This window comes from Bos grunniens, chromosome 27 (assembly GCF_055505025.1).
Source record: "Bos grunniens cultivar Pamir isolate PY7600 chromosome 27, Bosgru_T2T1.0, whole genome shotgun sequence".
Classification (NCBI taxonomy): domain Eukaryota; kingdom Metazoa; phylum Chordata; class Mammalia; order Artiodactyla; family Bovidae; genus Bos; species Bos grunniens.
Window position 1 is genome coordinate 9,454,636 of NC_141191.1, and position 21,986 is coordinate 9,476,621.

The 21,986-nt window shown below is 39.6% G+C and overlaps 1 protein-coding gene across 1 annotated transcript; it reads right to left on the reverse strand.

Annotated features, from left to right (window-relative positions):
* Window positions 1–9,975: 9,975 nt before the first annotated feature.
* Window positions 9,976–14,444, reverse strand: LOC147343513 (uncharacterized). Its single transcript, XM_086381001.1, has 3 exons — window positions 14,303–14,444; window positions 11,444–11,592; window positions 9,976–10,251 (listed from the first exon to the last, which is right to left on the reverse strand). The coding sequence occupies exons 1-3, from the start codon at window positions 14,311–14,313 to the stop codon at window positions 10,094–10,096; spliced, it is 318 nt and encodes a 105-aa protein (XP_086237127.1). The 5' UTR covers window positions 14,314–14,444; the 3' UTR covers window positions 9,976–10,093.
* Window positions 14,445–21,986: the final 7,542 nt, after the last annotated feature.

Here is a 21,986-nt window from a genome sequence, read left to right on the forward strand (position 1 = left end):
TTAAAATAGCTACAGCATGGAGGTGCTGCTGCTGCTGCTAAGTCGCTCAGTCGTATCCGACCCTCAGCGACCCCATGGACTGCAGCCTACCAGGCTCCTCCATCCATAGCATTTTCCAGGCAAGAGTACTGGAGTGGGGTGCCATTGCCTTCTCCGCATGGAGGTGCAGGACAGCCTAAATGTAACAACAGGTAGGCTCTTAATAAAGAGAGATCCTGGTACCTCATTAAGAAATAGTTTTTAAAATAGAAAAAATAAGTTGAACTTAAGGGATGAATGAGCAATATCTGACATCATGGATCTGTCCATTTAGAGGCTGAGCTATGTTCTGACCCTTCTCATGATGGTTCGGATGAATTTCTTGGCCCTAGATTTGCAAGGCTCATTTGATTGCTTACACAGATCCAGCCTGAGTCAAGCTGATGGAAAGCTGCAGATGACAGAAATGGATGATGAGGTGTAGCAAACCAAAGGCAACAGAAACACCGTGTTTATAACAGTTGCTCTGGGGCTGAAGCTACCTTGATTGGACCCAAAATAATACAACAGCATAGAATTACACCTCGAATTTCCTCTCATCACACCCCATTACCCTTTTGTTCCCAAGGACTTATGCCAGCATTGTTATGTTGTTACTGGGTTCTAGGATGTTGAAAAGTGTTTACATAGCCGACTTTTTTTCTTTTCATTTCCCTTATTATCCAGCAGATGTCACTCATTATCTTTCGTTAGCCCATGTTTCGTCTCACCTGCGTAGGACCAGCTGAAATCACCTTTAGTTATTATGTCAAAGTGACATGTTTGTTGAACTGGAACAATAATCCTTCTCCCCATTCGTCTATCAGGGACTCGAGGCATCACCGCACTCAAGCAGTGATGAACTTTTATTTTCTTATTTAATTAAAAAGAAAATGTCTATAACAGGCTCCAAAATGTGTAACTGGGAAATGAAGGGGAAAAACAAAAATAACAGGGAAGACATGTAGGGAATTTAAATTTGCCTTTGTGGTAAAATACTTTGTAGGTTCACGAGAGAGGACAAATCTGTCGTTGATGCCAATGTAAGGCTGTGATTTTACTCTAAAGTTTAGAATAAAAAATGCAGTTCATGCAGTTCATAGAATGTGTCTGTGCAGATGTGTAAAACAATGTGCTTTTTAATCATTCCTGCTGCAATAACAAATAATCATTACATTCACGCTGGCTTTGGGCTTGGTAACTGGAGCTGATTTTATAAAACTGGAGTAACACAAGCTTACTGTATAAGAGGTAAAGTTTCCTTCAGTTTCTCAAAGTAAGGAAGTGCCTCTTAAATACATATTGCAAGCAGGAGTCTATGTATCCTGTTTCTCAAACTACCTCTGTGTTTTAAGTCTACTTTTTCCTCTTAATAGGGATTAGTGGGTGAGCCTCCGAGTATGTTCATTAAAGGGAAAGACATTGCCAGTCTTTCTTTGTCAGCAAATGCTGAATTTATTATGGGAGAAGAGATCATCTCTCTGCAAGCCTATTTTTGATTCTTGTACTTCCAATTGGTCTGTTGGAACAGCTGGACTGGATGCTAAGCTTCAGTGCAGGCATTTATGTTCTTAGGTGATGGTGCTTCCTGATGGACGGGTTCTGAGGGAGGGTGCTTCGCCGGGTGGGAGGTGGGGGCTCAGCTTAACCTGCTTCTGCTCCTGGTTCAGCTCCTCGTCTGTGGGCCATTTGCAACCAGAGAAACAAAAAAATACCCAATTTCTCTTCATTTTACTTATTTAGAAATTTTTGGCTTCGGATATAATTTATGCAGTTTTTAGATACAAAAAGCCAGTTTGAAAGTGTCCATTAAACAGCAGCTATTCATCAGGAAACACAGAAACAATCAGTGACAAAGAGATGCCAAACTAATAAAATTCAGAAAAGAAGAAACCAAGTTGGATACTGAACAACTATTCAATAACTTTATGGAAAAAAATAGTACAGTTTAGTAATTTGAATAGGGAAATAGGCTACTATTCAATTTTGAAAATCTGATATGCAAAGTTTTACAATATAACAGTAGTATCCAGAATAGATAGCAAAGATCTTTTTTATACTAGGCATTTCCTCATGGGCCCCAGTGATACCCTAAATGTTACATTACTGATGCATATGTCAGAATTTACAAGAACAGTCCTCTCCTGTCTCCTGGACTCACACTTCATTCAGTTTTTTAAAGTTGTAAAACATTTTAAAAATTTTTATTTTTCAAGTTTATTTATTTTTGCCATGCGGCCTTGCTTGTGAGAAAGACCAGGGATCCAGCCTGCGCCTGGGCAGTGAAAGCTGGGAGTCCTAACCACTGGACATCTAGGGACCTCCCTCAGCTTAGTAGTGACCAGGTACTCAGTTCTCTAACCTAGGCCATCCATGTGGGAAAGGGAACAAATGATAACAAAGGTAGAAGCAAGAGAATATCATGGAAATGATAATGAAGGTCCAGGACAAGACGCAAACTGCAGGATGAATCGGGGGAGGGGGAGATGCGTGCTCCTGGGAGAACCTTGCACTAATGAGCCGCTAGCATCCAAGATACACTGATGAGCTTTTCTGGCACTTGCTCTGCAGCCGTGTTCCCATGAAAAATCACAACTGCTATCACAGTATCAATGCCCAGCGAAACACACACACTACTTTTTGCATGAACTTGAATATTCAGTGCCAGAGACGGGTACAATGGAGGTGAATAAACCGTCTCCTTCCCAGATTCCCACATCTGCACTTTTAAAGAGACGTCCCAGCTGTAGGAGGCTTTAGGTCCCTGTAGTTTATTATTTTTCAGGACCATTTTCAAAATGCAATAGAGATGTCTTGAATTTGAATTTACACTACAAGGCTAGTGATATGAAAGTTTTGTTCAAATGAGTCCTCACCGTGAAATATATTGTATATAAATGTGACAATTATCTTTCATTTGAAATACTGTGATGATTGTTATTTACAGAATTAATTGAAAGTAAAACTTTATATGTTACTATGCTTTCTCCAAATGTCTTGCAAATGCAGTTTCTATTTCAGGTGGCTGAAAATGTAGGATAGATGCTTAAAACAAGAATGGCAGTCAGAACCAGGGGCTTGTCTACATTGGACAGTTTATTAGTATTTCCCTCTACCACCTGTCAATCACTTATAAATTGGGCTTGAAAGTGGAGATAGGTTTCTGGTCAGAAGCTGGACTCTCTACTATCATCCTACTCCAGGCTACCCATCACCTCATTTTGGGATTACAGGTTTTCCACTCTTTCTGAAACTAGAGTGTTCCTATGAAACCTTTTTTAAGCCAACAAGGCTTAACATCAAGGCATGAAGCAATGGCTTTAGGACACACTTGCTAACGATGCACAGAATAAATGGAGGTAAAGCATAGATGCTCACACAGGCAGAGCTTGGTGCTGAGATGCTGGGTATGGTTCCAGGAAAGAGGCTGGGAGGGGCTGGCAGGCCTTCCTCCTCACCATGACCGTGTGTGTCTATATCCTATCGTGGTGTCTTCCTTCTGTTAGAGACATTTTGATTTGACAACTAGAAAGACACTTTGATTTCTACTTTTCCATCATAAGACTTAAAATTACACATTTTTGCCTCTCTTACAAGGAGCCATTAAGGTATAGGTGTCTATATTTTTAGAGTTAACCCAAGCATCACTGTTTGTTTATTGATCATTCTTAAAGTCATAGCCCGGAGAAAGCAATGGCACCCCACTCCAGTACTCTTGCCTGGAAAATCCCATGGATGGAGGAGCCTGGTAGGCTGCAGTCCATAGGGTCGCTAAGAGTCGGGCACGACTGAGCGACTTCACTTTCACTTTTCACTTTCCTGCATTGGAGAAGGAAATGGCAACCCACTCCAGTGTTCTTGCCTGGAGAATCCCAGGGACGGGGGAGCCTGGTGGGCTGCCCTCTATGGGGTCGCACAGAGTCGGACACGACTGAAGCGACTTAGCAGCAGCAGCAGCAGCAAAGTCATAGCCATTACAATTTGGGAGTCAAATGAACAAGTAATAGGGAACTACCTATTTCTTCAAGTGCTGGACACTTCTTAAAATATACCAATGCTATCACTACCACTGTGATTTAAGAAGTATTCAAACGTTATCTTCATAGCTGTGGTTAGTCACTCAGTTATGTCCGACTCTTTGCGACCCCACAGAGTGTAGCCCACCAGGCTCCTCTGTCCATGGGGATTCTCCAGGCAAGAATACTGGAGTGGGTTGCCATGCCCTCCAACAAGGGTTTTTCCCAACCCAGGGATTGAACCCAGGTCTGCTGCACTGTAGGCAGATTACCGTCTGAGCCACCAGGGAAGTCCTATCTTCATAGCAGATCTACAAAAAGATTCAAGCATATACATTCAGTAAAAGCAGAAATAAGGGAAAAATCTAAAGCTCTATTCCCAAAGCTATAAGAGGGAGAAAAGAAATGAAAATGTATTAATCATCTTATTATGTGAGTCATGTAATTCTATACTTGAAATCAGTTATGTATGAACTTCAAAATATGCCTTAATAAAAAAGTTGAAGCAAAATTAGTGAATTTATCTTAGTGTATTTCTCACTCTGTGTTCAGTGTACATTTTAAAGCACTGGCTTTTCTCATTACTGCCTTTTATTCTTGAGAAAAGGGAAGCCATGCAGGACGAGATGGTGAGAATAGTTAAAGGAAACAATAGTTATGAGTCACAGTGTGAATCTGGGTTTCATAGATTCCCATGTTAGCAAAAGTGCTTTGTCGAGGGAGATGAGAGGAAAAAAAAAAAAAATCCCAGCTGTTTTTAAAAATATTAGAGTAGCCAAGAAGAAAGTTCAGATTTTAAAAAGCAAAATGAACGTCATACCTGCCGCCCTATTTCCTTGAATTATGGCTGTGTGAAATTGATTTCTGTGTAGATTGGGCTCACTGGCAGTTTCCTTTCCTACAAGGCCCTGCAGTTCCTTTTCCTTTTTTTAAAGAGCAAAAGGACCCCTCAGATTTGTTATCAGTCAGAATGTCCATCCTTCTAACACAATCCACACTGATACGGCACTTGCTTTGCTCTACAGAGGTGCGCTTCTGAGATTTCCACTTTCCTCTTTCGCTGGCCTACGCCTGATAAGAGAGGCTGCCCCGCTTACAACAATGCGGCCCCAGTTTACACTGGCAAGTGGCATTTCCTGGTTGGTGTGGAAATGCAGCTGCACTCCTCAGGGTTCTCCACCAGGAATCTCTGCAAGTGCGGCCTCACGAACAAGCATTTCTACAGATGATAAAGGGAGAATTTCCTTGCGCTGAAAAATGAAAGTGGGCTTTATCTCCTTGAGAACCTGACCTTGACAAGTAGAAATCTACCTGACAAGTAGATTTGCTTTTTCTGTGGCTAACCTTTCTGCATATGGATCTTGTTAGGGAGAAGCATAGCATTGGAGACATTTATTTTCTAATAAATAAGATAGTTGTCATGCTAAAAAGTAGAGTTTTGAAAAATTATCTTTCTCATGTTAGTCATTTTGTAGTGATTATAAAGACGTATGAGCAGGCCTGCCCTTCTTTGTTGGTTAAATCGACCATCAACAAGGAACAGATGGATCTGCCATTTTCCTGATAAAGCATCGCTGCTGCTGCTGCTGCTAAGTCACTTCAGTCGTGTTCGACTCTGTGTGACCCCATAGACGGCTGCCCAGCAGGCTCCCCCGACCCTGGGATTCTCCAGGCAAGAACACTGGAGTGGGTTGCCATTTCCTTCTCCAATGCATGAAAGTGAAAGTGAAGTCACTCAGTCGTGTCTGACTCTTAGCGACCCCATGGACTGCAGCCTACCAGGCTCCTCCGTCCATGGGATTTTCCAGGCAAGAGTACTGGAGTGGGGTGCCATTGTCTTCTCCGAAAGCATCACTGCTGTCTCTCATTCTTACGAAGCAACGTGGTTGTTTTAAGAAGAAGAGAGAAATGATTCTAGCTTTAGCTGTGGGAACGTTCGTGCTTACTGGCCTGACTCTACCATTGGCTGGGTCTGGGGCAAAAGTACAAAGGTAGGTCTACATAATTGGCTAACTATCTAGAAATTATAAATCAAATTAGTATCATGTTAAATATTTTCTATTATCCCGTCTTAACAAATTTACCTTCATTATAGCTTGGACGTGCAGGTCTGAATGAAACGTCTTGGGCCGCTGCAAGTTCTGGGGTGGAGACCAATGGCAGCAGCTCTAGCTGACCTCTGGCTCACGACCAGGTGTTTCTTTCTCCATCCTCAGCTTTGTCTCCCACCCGAGAGGCCTCATCTGCACAGGTGCAGGTACTCCATCTTCACATTTCAGAGGAGGAAAGTGAAGCAGGGAGAGGTTTTAAGGCACCAATGTTTGCATACCTGGTAAATAATGGAGCCATGATGACAAGCCAAGTGTTTGTCCAGTCTCTTGTTTTTTACTGTGATCTCATTCTTTCTTCTAAGTAAAAGTGCGTTTCCTGACCCGAGGTAAGAGCTAAGTACATCATATCATAATTATCATAATTGAACAATACAAGGGGAGTCAGGAAAGGTACATCAGAAGTACTGGGTAAGTCTTGATGGAGGATGGATAGACCAAGCTTTCAGACAGAGCAAACTAAATGCAGTGGCTCAGAAGAAGGAGTGGGGAGTGTTGAAAGGCCACCGGGACTTGAGAGAATGGTAGGGAGTAGCAGGACATGGGGGCTGAACTGTGGGGACCCCAAAACCAAACTAAGGAGTTGGGGTTTGACTGTGTAAGCGATGGAGGAGAGGGTAGGTGGACAAACTTAAACCCTGGGGGTATCGGGTGACTTCCCAGCTAATGTGATAGTCTGCTATTGATAATGAAAGGCAAATTTAAAGATCCACAACTCATACTTTGGGGACCCATTTAACTCTAAATGTTGAGGGCAGTGATTGCAGTCCAGAAGTCAACCTTCCGCTAGCAGAAAAACAGAGACTCCAGCCGACGTGGAGGTTGCATCTCCTTTGATCCAGAGGCTATGATGAAAGTGTGGCGTGTTTTCTTTTTTTTGCTGCCTGAGTATTATATCCTAATACATGGTTTCTTTTCCTTATTGAAATCCCCCAATGCTGATGGGATCCTAAAGGTGAACTTCCATGTTGATCGCTGGTTGGATTTTTACCCTTTCCCATATTGAAATAGATGAAAATAAATTTCATGTAATTCTTACAGTGGACTTCCTCCAAATAGACAGGAATGCGTTTCTTGGTGTAACATATTTCTCAATTATTTCTGAGGGTATTTTAAGTGCAAGTTAGTGTCATAAGTAGTGTGCAGGGAAAAAAGATATAAAAAGCTGTAAGTTAAGTAACCACTTCATATACTTACACAATTTTTATAATTCAAATGGATTCTGTATAGTCTATTTCATCCTTAACTCAGACTTTTTCTTGTAATAATTCTGTAAAAGAATTTCCCAGTCTTTCCAAGTATGTATTTTTTCCCCTATCTCCCATGTCTAATGTAAAGCTAAGTTGTTTATCTAACAATTATGAGTGGATATGATGGATTAGTATAACAGTGTAAGGCTGGTCCAACCATTTCCCTAAGGGTATGTATCATAACATGAACATTTTGGCAGAGTCTGTGTGGTGCTACTGTTTTTAAAGACCACGTTTTGACTTTTAGAATACTGTACTCCAGAAATCTTAGTATATCAAAGAATGACTTAAAAATTTTCTGTATGTGAGAATTCTCACTGAAATCAAAATAATTAAAGATCTAAATTTGTGTGCTTCAAATATTAAACATATGTACTGTCAATATGTATGCACAGTATTCATTTATATGCATGACCATGGTAGAATGGGGTGGAAATATTGGTTTAGCAATTTTGACTGAATTGTTCTAGGCAGCTGGATTGGCCTTCTTTATGAAGTCCACTATTCTTTAACTGAGTTAATTTTGTTGACTAATTATCGTAGTGTCGTGAATAAACTCTTGCAATATATTTTTATACCTCATGTTGAGGGTGGAGACAATGAAAGCCCTATATTAAAACTGTCCTAATAGGGTGCTACTACACAATTTTCCTTCTCCAGATGGACTTCTGAGTATCTTCTTATTAGTGCTATAGCTAAGACCCAAATCTGGTGATTATTTGAGGTAATTTCTTAGTAATCCCCTTAGTCATCCTATCCCCTTACGTTTCCAGCAAGACCACTTGCAGGGACTTGTTTGCAGGTACAGTTTACAAGTCTTAGGGATATGTGACTTGGTTAAAACCCAAGAAAGACTTAACCAGTTTACAGTTTAGAAGTAGCCAGTGACTGTCTTTTTGAAAGCAGTTAATAAACTATAGTGGAAAAGAATATAAAAATGAATGTATATATATGTGTGTGTGTATATGTATAACTGAATCACTTTGCTCTGCAGCAGAAATTAATACAACATTGTGCACCAACTAAGTAAAGTAAAATTTAAAAAAGCAGTTGATCAAGCTGATGGCTTCTTTCTGGTATTGTAGTAATAATGATACTACTACTACTATTACTATTATTTATTGAGGAATTGGGGTTTCCCTGGTTGCTCAGACGGTTAAGAATCTGCCTGCAATGCAAACCTGGGTTCAATCCCTGAGTTAGGAAGATCCCTGGAGAAGGGCATAGCAACCCACTCCAGTATCCTTGCCTGGAGAATCCCATGGACGGAAGAGCCTGGCGGGCTACAGTCCGTGGGGTCACAGTCAGACATGCTGCTGCTGCTGCTGCTAAGTCGCTTCAGTTGTGTCTGACTCTGTGCGACCCCATAGACGGCAGCCCACCAGGCTCCCCCATCCCTGGGATTCTCCAGGCAAGAACACTGGAGTGGGTTGCCATTTCCTTCTCCAATGCATGAAAGTGAAAGGTGAAAGTGAAGTCACTTAGTCGTGTCCGACTGTTATCGACCCCATGGACTGCAGCCCACCAGGCTCCTTCACCCATGGGATTTTCCAGGCAAGAGTACTGGAGTGGGGTGCCATCGCCTTCTCCCATCAGACATGACTGAGCCACTAATACATACAATACATTGAGAAATTACTATGTTTTAAGATCCATGAGGAAAATGTTGCTTATAAAGATTAAGTGTCATGTTCAAGGTCACACAGTCAGTAAGTGGCAGGATGAACATTTGAACCTATGAGTGTTTCACCAAACAGCAACTACTCTCAACAATGAAGAGTAAATCCCATTCTTGTGATCTGATGTTTTCTTCCTTGTGTCTGTCTTTTCCTTTAGCTAACATTTATAGAAAAATTTACATGCCAGGTAGGATTTTAACACTTTTCAGTATTTTAACTCCTTAAATCTGCACAACAATTTATGATCTACTTTTGACTTTACATATGAGGTGTAGACTGGTTAATTAACTTGGCTGATATCCACTTACTGACCATGAAAGATGTCCACGAATGATACTATTTCTGTTGTATATGTCCCTATGATGGTGAACTGGTTAGTCATGATTCTAGCAATATAATTTCACGTTATTTCTGCAGAGCAAAAATGAGCTTTATCTTCCCCCTGTGGATGTTGTAACATAGAAAACCCAGAGAGCAGATGCAGACTACAGTAAGCTTACATAAAAGGCAATGCCCAACTTACAAAGAATCACTTCTAAATTTTAATTATTTAATTGAATAAGAAAAAATTATATTTTGGTCAAAATCAGGTGAAAAACTGTTATTACTTAGACTTTAAAGGTTAGATTTTATTTTTAAGTTCTTTGCAAAATTCAGCAGTCTTGAGGTTTTGTAATCCTCAAATCGGCTTTAATTAATTTATCAAATCCTTTTAGCAGAATTTGTTTCAGTGTTTTTGTGCAGCTACCAAAAACAGAACCTTATTAGTTTTCTGTAATCTTTAAATTAGGCTTGCTCATATGACCCAATACTCCATATGAATAATCTAAGTTACAGAACCACCAACCAAAAAGGGAAACTTCAATCCTTTATTTTGGTTTCTAGTGTGACCTGTGCCCTCTGAATATGCTGTATTCATACACATTTTCTCCCACTGGCAAATAAAAACCACTGATGCCATAAATTTATATGAATAACATAAGAAACAACCACTATGCCAAGATTAAGATTTGATCGCCACTTTACCCAAGGACATACTCAAGAAACATTGATAAAAGCTGATGCTGTTGCTTGAGACGGAGTCCACTTAGGGTTGTTTTAATTTTAATCTTCCAGATTAATTCACCCAACCATGGGGGTAAGTTTCTTATCACGCTGCGATTATGCTGATCAACTCTTCCTTCATAAAAATGAATAGAGAATGGTAGATTATATTTACAGTCAAACATATTAAATTACCCCTAAAAAATTCTCAAAATAGTTAAATAGAAAGACAAGTAAAAGACAACATACAACTTATTTAGATTTTTCCTCTAGCATCTCAAACTCACTAGTCAAAATTTAGTTTAAGCTTTTAAAAGATCGTGTACCTACAGTAAAATAGTACTTTTACATGAGTTGATTAAACTTCAAAGGTTTAATGGTATTTTCCATATAAAGAAAAAAGATATTTCATGTAAATAATATGGTGAAATATTGATTTGATCATATTGAAATATTATGGCTCATTCAAGAGTTATTTGTGCGTATATTTGAAATAATGGGCTATGGTTTCTAGACTGAAAATCATGGAGGGATGACTAGAAGTGGACCTCTTGGGAGAACAGGAAAGCATTGAAGAACTGATGGTTGTGTGAGGTTTAAGAGCATCTTTAGAGAAAGCAAAAGGGCCTAAGAATTAGGAAAGGAAATTATTTTAAAAGAGTGCAATTTCAGAGTATGTCATTGGGCTGATACTTGGCACTTTGCAATATCCTGTTCTCCAGTTTCTCTCAATCTAAGGGCTTTAATATGCATTGTTTGACTAAATCATTGATCAATAATAACTATTGATTATTTTCACTGAATTTTTTGTTATTTGTAGTCTGAATGCCATTATGCCAGTGAGAGGGCAACTGAATAAAATAAAAATCTAGGAGGTGTTTTTATTTCCTTCTATTATTTTTGACACTCAAGCAATCATCTCAGGTAAGATCTCTCATTTTCTTCATTTTCTTCTTAGCATTTAGTAGTGTAAGTCCTTAGCTGTCTTGAGGAATTCACCTTCTGGACTTGGCTGAGCCATAATCTTACATTTGTCCTCGGCTATGTGCTTAATCTTCCTGCTGTTGTACACATCTATTATGACCTGAATTAACTGAGAACAATCTGTGAAATTCAAATAGTTTTTCCATTTACCTGTCGCATTTCTACCTCATCAGAATAATTAGTTATTACCTAGATGATTACATTTTTAGAGCTTTCAAACCCTCTTAATCCATCTTTCTTAAAAAAGACCCAGAACAAAGAATCAAATTCTTCCCTTTGTATTTGAGGCTTGTCCCAAAGAGTTACACAAAGGCAGCTTTCTCCATTGCTCTCAAACCACTTACCTGTTTTGTTTCCCATGATAATCTTCCCATTGCCAATACATTTCTCCCTGATGGCTGGGAGGAATTCTGCTGTGACAGTCTCCCTCCATGCTTCTTCTGACTTCAGATCAATGAAGGTGAAGCAAGGCCGGAGCTTGACAGGTGTTCCACTTTGAACAATGAGTCATTGTCAGCTCTCTGAAGGGATGCACTTTCCCGTCACTTCTGTGTATTAATTCCACGTCAGCTTTACTGTCTGTCTCCCTTCTTTAGCTTTACCCAAATGTACTTTGGTAATTTCCCTTCTCCCAAAAGTTTATCACTTTCTAATTGGCATCCTCTCTCACTCAACACAGTATATCTTCAAAAAAAATTCTGTACACTTAAAACCATGAGAAATTCTTTAAATTTAATATTAAGTTGGCCAACAAGTTCCTTTGAGTTTTTTGTAACATCTGACAGGAAAAGCCAAATGAGCTTTTTGGCCTACCCAATATTTAGTTCCAATAAAGTCATATCGAGATAGTGAGGATCTGCTTCTATATTGCAGGTGACATTTTAAAAAAATGATACAATCTTACTGGAGATCTCTCTATATATCTGTCTCAGTATCTGTATCTTATCTATACATCACATTTACTAAAATGGTTAATATACTTCACTTCCAGAATTTATCCAAAGCAAATTATGAGAGAAGCAGACACAGATATTTGTAAAACTATTTTTCTCTTTAGTGTCATTTATAATTTTGAAATTATAACTTAAAAAATCAGTGACAGGACAATGGGTTATACCATTGCAATATAACAGCCTACTATAATTAAAAATAGGGGCTTCTCTGGTGGCTCAGGCAATAAAGAATCTGCCTGCAGGGTGGGAGACCTGGGTTCAATTCCTGGGTTGGAAAGATCCCCTGGAGAAGGGACTGGCAACTCACTCCAATATTCTTGCCTGGGCAGTCCCATGGACAGATAGTCTGGTGGGCTACAGTCCATGGCTTTGCAAAGAGTAGGGCACGACTGAGTGACTAACACTTGGACATAATTAAAAACATATTCTTCCAACTTATTTTGTCTTGACAAAATAACTCACAGTACGATATCAGTAAAAACAAGAGGATATGGAAGACATTAAAAATGGTGTCAGTTTTTACTGTTAACCAGCTTACCTATCCTGTGAGCTAGGTTGCACAGGCGAAACATTTTTGTCCCTATTCCTTAAAGCATATAGTTTTTGCCTAAGCAGTCCATTTCCCATTTTTCTTCCACATTCCACCCTAAGCTCCGTTGGGAGTTCTGGAAATGAGGGCTTACAGAACTGACCCAACGCTCCAACCCACTTTATTCTCTAAAGAGCACAAGCGAGTGACCTATCAGGCAGTAGAGGAAGGCGTGGATCCTCCTGACACTGTCGTGTGTCTTTAGTGACCAGAGCTCCGCGCCACGATTCTTCTCTGAGAAAGACACTAAATGAGTCAGAGGAGATCATTTTTTGTACGATCTTCAGAGTAAAAAATTAACCTAATACTAGGGTACAGTATAGTTTTCTTTTCTTTCTTTTTTTTTTTAAACATGGATTTACTCCTGTCCTAGCTGCCAGGAGCTGTCCACAGGATTCCATGTGTATGAATATGCCATCGACACGGCAGAAGAGGAAAGCCGCGGAGTGGTACCAGCTCCCACAGCAGCATTCTTTGTGAGTCCTCCTGTGGTGAGCGCGGCAGCCAAAGGATTCCACAGCTTCATCCCACTCTTACTCTCAGACTCCACTCTGCAGCCTCGGCACTGCCCTCCGCATCACAGAAGAGAAATGGACCCTCCTTTCCTGGATCATCAACTATTTTTCCATCCTTCCTCAATACCCACTTTCATGATCATTCTCTAGAACTTATTACCAACATCTCTGTCACTCTTCATAAGCTTAACTTAGAGTCTCATTCTCTGAAAACCATATCTTATGCTTCCCATTCATTTCCCCCGAATCTCTAAGGCACCAAGAACTCACTTAACCTCACAGGGAACTCTGATTGACCCTAGTGCTGTCCCAGAAGCCCCTCAATCTTTCCTTAAATCTTGCTGTGAATATTCTCATCTAGGTAGCAGACCAAGGTTGGAGAAAAGCATACAATTGTGACAACTTTACATAAAAAAATAAATTAATGACCACTAATCTCAAGTGGAATCTTAGCATTGCCAGGAAACACATTACTTCTCCCTCCTGCCTTGAGCTTCCCTGGTGGCTCAGCAGTAAAGAATCTGCCTGTCAGTGCAGGAAAGCTGAGTTTAGTCTCTGGGTCAGGAAGATTCCCAGGAGAAGGAAATGGCAATCCACCCAGTATTCTTGCCTGGGAAATCCTGTGGACAGAGGAGCCTGGCGGGCTATAGTCTGTGGAGTTGCGAACAGTCGGACATGACTTAGCAACTAAACGACTGCCTTTGTTCTCCTATTACATTAGGCCATTGTTCTACAACTTTCCTCCAAAGGCCCAAACCTCCTTCTCAATAGTTCTCATCTGATGATCTTGCTAGGTATTTCCTTGGGAAAACTGAAGCAGCCAGAGATCTCCCATGTGTTCTCAGCACCCCATCTCCCGGACCGCCTCTCTCTGCAGCCTGTAGTGCCCCCTCTTAGACCATTCCTGCTCAGTCTGCCCTCTTGGCTGTGGCAGCCCTTCTTGGGCACGGCACCCACCCCCTATAATCTGCTCTAGGAACGTTCTCTGCAAATCCCTTCCCTTGCTCCTGCTTTAACATTTCTTTTCTGCACAACCACATTTAATATTTTCCATCTTAAAAGAGCCCTCCCCCAATGCCACAGTCCCTTCTACCTCTGACCTTGCTTCTCTTTGCAGCAAATCTCAGAAGTGATAATTACACTTACCGTCTCCACATCCTTTACTTTTCTCCTCTCTTGAACCAACTCCAATCAACTTCTTGTCCCTCTGCTGAACTGAGACAGCTGAAGGCTTTCACAGGTGTTTACCAACCCAGTGGTCAAGGTTTTATTGTCTTACTCAGCCCATAGGCTGTCTTCGACACAGCTCATGTTCTCCTTCACACGTCTCCTTCACTGGCTTCCAGAAGGCGGCTGTCTCTCACTCCTTCTCCTGTATCCTTGGTCATTTCTTCTCCTTTGCTCTCCTCACCTTAATTTTTGTGGACTCCATGGGCATGAAGTTATATTTTTTCTCAAGCTACTTCTGCTTCCTAGGTGGACTCATCTTCCAAGGGCTCTTGCCCAGCTCAGATCTTCTATACTCAGTGTCCTATTTAACATCTCCATCCAGATGTTTACCAGGCTTCCCAAAATGTAACACTCACACTCTCCCATCTTTCGGAAAGGTAGAATCTTCTTCCAGCCTCTCAAGCCAAAATCCTCAGTTATTCCTGACTCTCCTCACACCCAGGTCCACATCTTCAGCACATTCTGACAGTTCTTCCTTTGTCCTATGATTCAAACAATCTGAGCACCTCTGACAACTCCCACTACTAAGACAGTTTTTCAGCTCATTATAAATTCTCACTTGGACTTTCCCAATTGTTTCTTGTTATCCTAGCATCTGAACTGGCCCCTTTATGGTGCACACATCACACACAACCAGGAGGATCCTTTTAAAACCTAAGTCAGATCATGACACTACTCTGCAAAAGAGACCTCGAGGGCTCCGTCTCAGCAGAGGTGTCTGGCCTCGTTTCCCATGGCTGGCCTCTTTGCTCTGTTTGCTCCTCTGAGTGGAGGATGCCGCAGGGCCTTTGAATGTGAGCTCCCTGTGCTGTACTCAGGCCATCAGTTCTCTCCCTGCTTTGTTCTTCTCCACAGCCCTTTCTAGCACCTGGAAAATCATGCCTTCTTTTCTTTATCTGTCTCCCCAAACAAGATGTTAAGCGTCCCAAGGGGAGAAGCTGTGTTTTGCTCATTATTATACCCTCAAGGCCTGGAACAATGCTTGGAAAATGATAGGCTTCTGAAAGAATGTATTTAATTCACAAAAATTAAATTATCCACACTTTGCAACAGAAAATTAAGATGTTATTAGCTTATTTGTCTTCAACTTATTCTACATTCTTACCCTCCAAAATTATAAACACCTTATAAATTTCTTTTATTCATACAATCTGGTGGCTAAGCTGATGCCTGCAGAATATTTGTAACTTTTTGAAGGTCAAGGATGAAGAAAAGGCCTAATTTAAAGATTTTCCTTATTCAACCCAGTACAAAACTCTTAGTGATTCGATATTTCTGTTTAGTGATGACACCATCTTTATGTGAAGAATATAGCCCATTATGTTGATAGGCAAATTGAAAATGGGCATTGCATTTATGAGGGTATAAAAAATAAATGTAATGCTTATTACCTTGAAATGTGTCAGCTACCAGTTTCTCAGTTTTACAAGAAATGTAGGAGACACAGATGTTCTATTACCTATTCCAGTTAATTTCCTCTCTTTTTCAACATCATTAGCTTCTTCTCAGAATTATAAGCTGCTTCTTGGGGAAGATAAGACAAGAGTAGTAATTTTGGTTGAATGCTCTGCAGTTAGTTTCTCAAGGTGATCAAAATACTGAAAACGTGAGGATTCAAGGAGAGTGGCTGCCTGGGGAAGGGTGTCCTTTCCTTATACCAGCTCGACCACCTGGCTGCTCTGAATTCTATCCTTTCATAGTAAACCAGTGATCTCACAGACCATATATAGAAATATAAATATATATATAAATAAATATATTTACACAATATACAGTTATTGTTTAGTTGCTAGGTCGGGTCCGACTCTTTTGCAACCCCAGTGACTGCAGCCCGCCAGGCTCCTTTGTCCATGGGATTTTTCAGGCAAGAATACTGGAGTAGGTTATCATTCCCTTTTTCAGGGAATCTTCCCGACCCAGGGATTGAACCCGCATCTCCTACATTGCAGGTGATTTTTTACTGCTGAACCATTGTGGAAGCTCATTAAGTGAAAACTGCAAACTAATACAGTATAATTTTTAAGTATTCATTATTTAAATCTTTATAAAAGCCTAGTAATGTGACTAGGTAAAGAAATTTGCACATGGATTATCATAAGAGTAGCCTGTTTTCATTGCACCATTCTTTGACTTCTACAAGACAAAACACATACTAGAGAATATATCATTGATTTTACAGCATGAAGTGTAACAAAATGAAATGGGAAAATGATCCATTTGCCATTGGTAAACAGCAATTTATTAAAAGACAAAGAAAAATATGACTTGAGACAAAGTTTATCACTTAAACTAGACTATCCAAATGAGAATTAAAAGATTATAATCTTCACAATGCTTATCAAAAAATAACATTAAGAATTGTACTATATATATTAATATTTGCTGTGCCAGAAATTTCCTGAGAACTTGACATGGTCTGATAATCTGGGCTCTAGAGGAGATTTTGTTATTGCTCATTGTGTATGCGTGACCTTAGGATTATTTCTTAAACACTCAAATTCCTTTTTGAAAAAGTTTCTATGCAAATATTGTTTTTGAGGGAAGATATCAAGTAATATAATGCAACTGATGTAGTTCACTGAAATTACTACTGTTATTGGAAGGTAATTATGTCATTTGGTGTTTGTGAAGAAGAGTTTGCCATAAATCAGTTACTCTCAACTTTTCGTCAGTGCCTGGGTTATAACATTGGGGTGATCCAGACAAAGTTATGTCTATGAAAATATGCATTATTAGCTTTCTTAAACAATGGACTGAAATAAGGAAACACATCACCCTAGCAAACAAGGTATTTGCTCTCTGAGGTCCCATTATTAGAATTGAATGTAATTGTTATTTTTAGAGGACTGATATACAATTAATCCTTGAAGCTTTTGACAGTTTCATGATTTAGAAATTAAAACTTGCCAGGCAATGGCCCCAAGGAGCCAGGTTTAATACTTGTGAGCCTGCCATGTCATGTTAGTGCTTGAAAGGCCACATCAGACACCATTCATAAAGCAGCAAGGGCTTCAGCCCATGAAACCCCATCAGCTCTTGAAATTCAAAAATGTTTGTTTGCTGTCTGTGAAAGTATTAAGTGCAACCAAAGAATGTGTTTACCTGGCTGAATTTCCCATTAATAGTACAATGTATCAGCTATTTTCAGTTCATGAGGGCCACCACTGTGGCCATAATACTGTTGGATACGTTGGCAAAAGAGAAAAAGAAATTAAATTTACCTAAGGCTTCCTTAACTGCATCCTATGTTATAGTTGTTTGCTTCCTTGTCCTGATATAGCCCTCACTTTATTTTATATTTTATTTAATGTTACTTTTGAATCTAACATTAGGCAACCAATACTTTTGATTAATATTTTTCAGACCTGAAGTTCCTTTTTTCTAGTATTATTTATCAGAGGAATACTCCATGATATTTAAGAATAAGTAAAGCCTTGTTTTGACATTATTTCTATTGGTTTAGCAATTGAAAGAGCTTGGCAATGATTGGCTTGTATACACATACAGTTTTGTTTTTTATTTAAAAAACATTAAATCAAATATGCAGAGGATTTATGGACTAGACAGCAAACAATTTACTTATTGGATATTTGGATAGAAATAACACCAGATATTTTCTGGAATATGTAAATGTTTATAAGAATTTTCTTGCAGTTTAAAAGTACTGTGATTATTGGCAAGCCTGAAGAGGATGTAGTTAAAGGTATTTTCATGGGAGACCTGTAAATATGCTAAAAAGGACTGACCCTACAAGACCTTAAACATTTTTCCTCTTCGAAATAACGCTTTAAACTAGGCAAGGTGATTTTCCAAAAACTTTAAAGTGATTGGCTTATAGTGAAATTTACACTCAAAAATAAAGATTTAAATTAAACTGTTCAGCCATTTTGGATTTCAAGAACTGATTCTGGATTTCAGGAGCTGATTCTTCCAGATTTGAAGACTTGATGGAGTCTTTCCCCTCCTGGTGAAGGTTCAGTTCAGTTCAGTTGCTCAGTCGTGTCCAACTCTTTGTGACCCCATGAACTGCAGCATGCCAGGCCTCCCTGTCCATCACCAACTTCCAGAGTTTACCCAAACTCATGTCCATCGAGTCGGTGATGCCATCCAGCAATCTCATCCTCTGTCGTCCCCTTCTCCTCCTGCCCTCAATCCCTCCCAGCATCAGAATCTTTTCCAATGAGTCAACTCTTTGCATGAGGTGGCCAAAGTATTGGAGTTTCAGCTTTAGCATCAGTCCTTCCAATGAACACTCAGGACTGATCTCCTTTAGGATGGACTGGTTGGATCTCCTTGCTGTCCAAGGGACTCTCAAGAGTCTTCTCCAACACCACAGTTCAAAAGCATTAATTCTTCGGTGCTCAGCTTTCTTCACAGTCCAACTTTCACATCCATACATATATGCTGTTGTATTATGACATTGCAGGTTGCTGGTTATTTCATCCAGAAGAAATCTCCCCTGGGACCACATGAATAGTCATTAGTCATTTTCTGTGCGCCTGAAAAACTAAGACAGCAAAAATAAGCTCCATGGATAAATGACAAGCAAATTGACAACCAAATTTAATGAACGCTTGTGCTCATAACCACTTCCTGAGGGAATTTTAAAAGGTCTTTGCAAGGGATCCTGTGCTATTTTTGCTACAGAGTAAGATTTTGGGGAAAGACAGTGAGTAGCACCACTGGTCTGTTAGTAATGGCAATGAAAGGAGCCGGATGGGGTTACCACAGTTACCATAGCTGCTAAGTATTTGCTGATTTAAGTATCCTTAGAGCTTAATGAAAATTCCTACTCAGTAGATAAATGGTATTCAAAGCAAACTCTGGGTTTCAAGTTATAGTATCTTCCTTAAACCATCCTTCCAGGGTTTTGGATATTGAATTGAATATTTAAGTAGTGATAAAAATGAACTTCTAGTTCTGGAATATGTCAACTTTTTCAATGATGGCACTTCAATAGGTTGTTCATAGTATAGACATTGGCACAATTTAATTGAAATTTAGAACTAGGAGGGAGAATTGTCTAAGTTAAGAAAGTCTTTTAGAATTCAGATTTGGAAAAACTAGTAATTAGAAAAATGTGGTTTTCTTTGTAAGGTCTTTCTCTTCTAAGTTGGTGAAGCTGAATAAGGTGACTCTGTAATCTCACAAGATGCAGATTTTCTCAAATTCCATTTAATTTAGGTTGGAGAATCAGATAGCAGCACCATAGATTGGATCATCATGGGTAAGATGATAAACATTCAGTATTTATGTTTAGAAGTAACAGTAAGATTAAAATAACAAGCCATTAAAAAAAAACTGTCTAATAAAAGGGAGACAATATATCAGTCCAATCAAACCAAACCAAATACTGGAAGGCATAGCCTCTGTCTTCCAGCCTCATGACCTATCACCTTCTGCTGATGCATTTTCTTGACTGTAAAATGGGAATAATACAGACAGTTTTTCATCCTTCACAGTATTAACTATCAGAGAGAATGCTTAGCCCTGCCCCCTCTCCCGATACTCCACTCCAAGTCCATGTCCACCTGTGGAGTAGGACAGAGTTTCCATGGTAACCTAGGGACCTTTCACTCTGGCTCAATTCCCACTCTACCATTTCTAGGCACTTCCCTCATTTCCCTCCAAGGTTATCCAGGACTCTCCCATCAGCATCCCATGGGCTGTCCTCTATCAAGTCCCCTCCAGCTCCTTATGGTGACTGTGAGTGACTGGCGGCATCCACAGCCACTCCTGATTCACAGAGCCTGGTGTGGATTCTACCTAAATCTTCCTAAACCCAGACTCTGAAAGCAACCCTGACATGACAGAAAACCATTATACTCTGCTTTGTTTCTTTCTTAAACTCCCCTTTCCACCATCAGTGATGACTTGGGTCCTCTTCCACTTCTTGAAACTCATGTTTTCTTCTAAAGATCTTTTATACTTCCTTGAAACCAGAATGGTTTGGATGGTTTTCTGTCGTATGGATATACCACATTTTGTTTATCCATTCATCAGTTCCAGTTCAGTTCAGTCGCTCAGTCGTGTCCGACTCTTTGCAACCCCATGAATCGCAGCACGCCAGGCCTCCCTGTCCATCACCATCTCCCGGAGTTCACTCAGATTCACGTCCATTGAGTCAGTGATGCCATCCAGCCATCTCATCCTCTGTCATCCCCTTCTCCTCCTGCCCCCAATCCCTCCCAGCATCAGAGTCTTTTCCAATGAGTCAACTCTTCCCATGAGGTGGCCAAAGTATTGGAGTTTCAGCTTTAGCATCATTCCTTCCAAAGAAATCCCAGGGCTGATCTCCTTCAGAATGGACTGGTTGGATCTCCTTGCAGTCCAAGGGACTCTCAAGAGTCTTCTCCAACACCACAGTTCAAAAGCATCAATTCTTCGGCACTCAGCCTTCTTTACAGTCCAACTCTCACATCCATACATGCCCACAGGAAAAACCATAGCCTTGACTAGATGGACCTTTGTTGGCAAAGTAATGTCTTTGCTTTTGAATATGCTATCTAGGTTGGTCATAACTTTCCTTCCAAGGAGTAAGCGTCTTTTAATTTCATGGCTGCAATCACCATCTGCAGTGATTTTGGAGCCCCAAAAAATAAAGTCTGACACTGTTTCCACTGTTTCCCCATCTATTTCTCATGAAGTGATGGGACCGGATGCCATGATCTTTGTTTTCTGAATGTTGAGCTTTAAGCCAACTTTTTCACTGTCCACATTCACTTTCATCAAGAGGATTTTTGGTTCCTCTTCACTTTCTGCCATAAGGGTAGTGTCATCTGCATATCTGAGGTTAACGATATTTCTCCACTCATCAGGTGATTGTAATTTTGAAGTATTTTCAGTTTTTTTTTTTGGCTATTATGTGTTTCATGTGCTTGGCCATTTGTATATGTTGTTTGATAAAATATCCATTCAAATATTTTGCTCATATTTGCTTTTTGTCTTATTATTGAGTTGTGTTTTTACATATTTCACATGCTACTCCTTTGCCAGATATAGGATTTGCAAATATTTTCTCCTAGTCTGACTTGCCTTTCTAGATAGTGTCTTTTGACCATTTTGTGTTTTAAATTTTTTTGATGAATTTCAATTTATCAAGTTTTTTAAATAATGGAGTGTGCTTTTGGCATTATGTATAAGAATTCTTTGCTCAACCAAAGGACATGGAGATTGTCTTCTGCATTTTATTCTTGAAATTTAATAGTTTTTCTTTTTTAGTATTATTGAGATATAGCTGATATACAGCGCTGTATAAGTTTAAGGTGTAGGGCATAATGATTTGACTTACATACATCATGAAATGATGACCATAAAAAGTTTAGTGAACATTCATCATCCCATATATTAAAGAAATAGAAAAAAATTTGTGATGAGAACTCTTTGATTTGCTCTTTTAACAATTTTCATATATAATGAACAGAAGTGTTAATTACATTTATCATGTTGTACATTACATCCCTGTTATTTATTTATCTTATAACTTTCAGTTTGCAGGACTTTTGATTGCTTTCACCCAATTCTCCCTCCCTCCACCACCCATTTCTGGTAACCACAAATCCAATCTCTTGTTTTCTCTTTCTTTTTTTTTAGAGTCTGT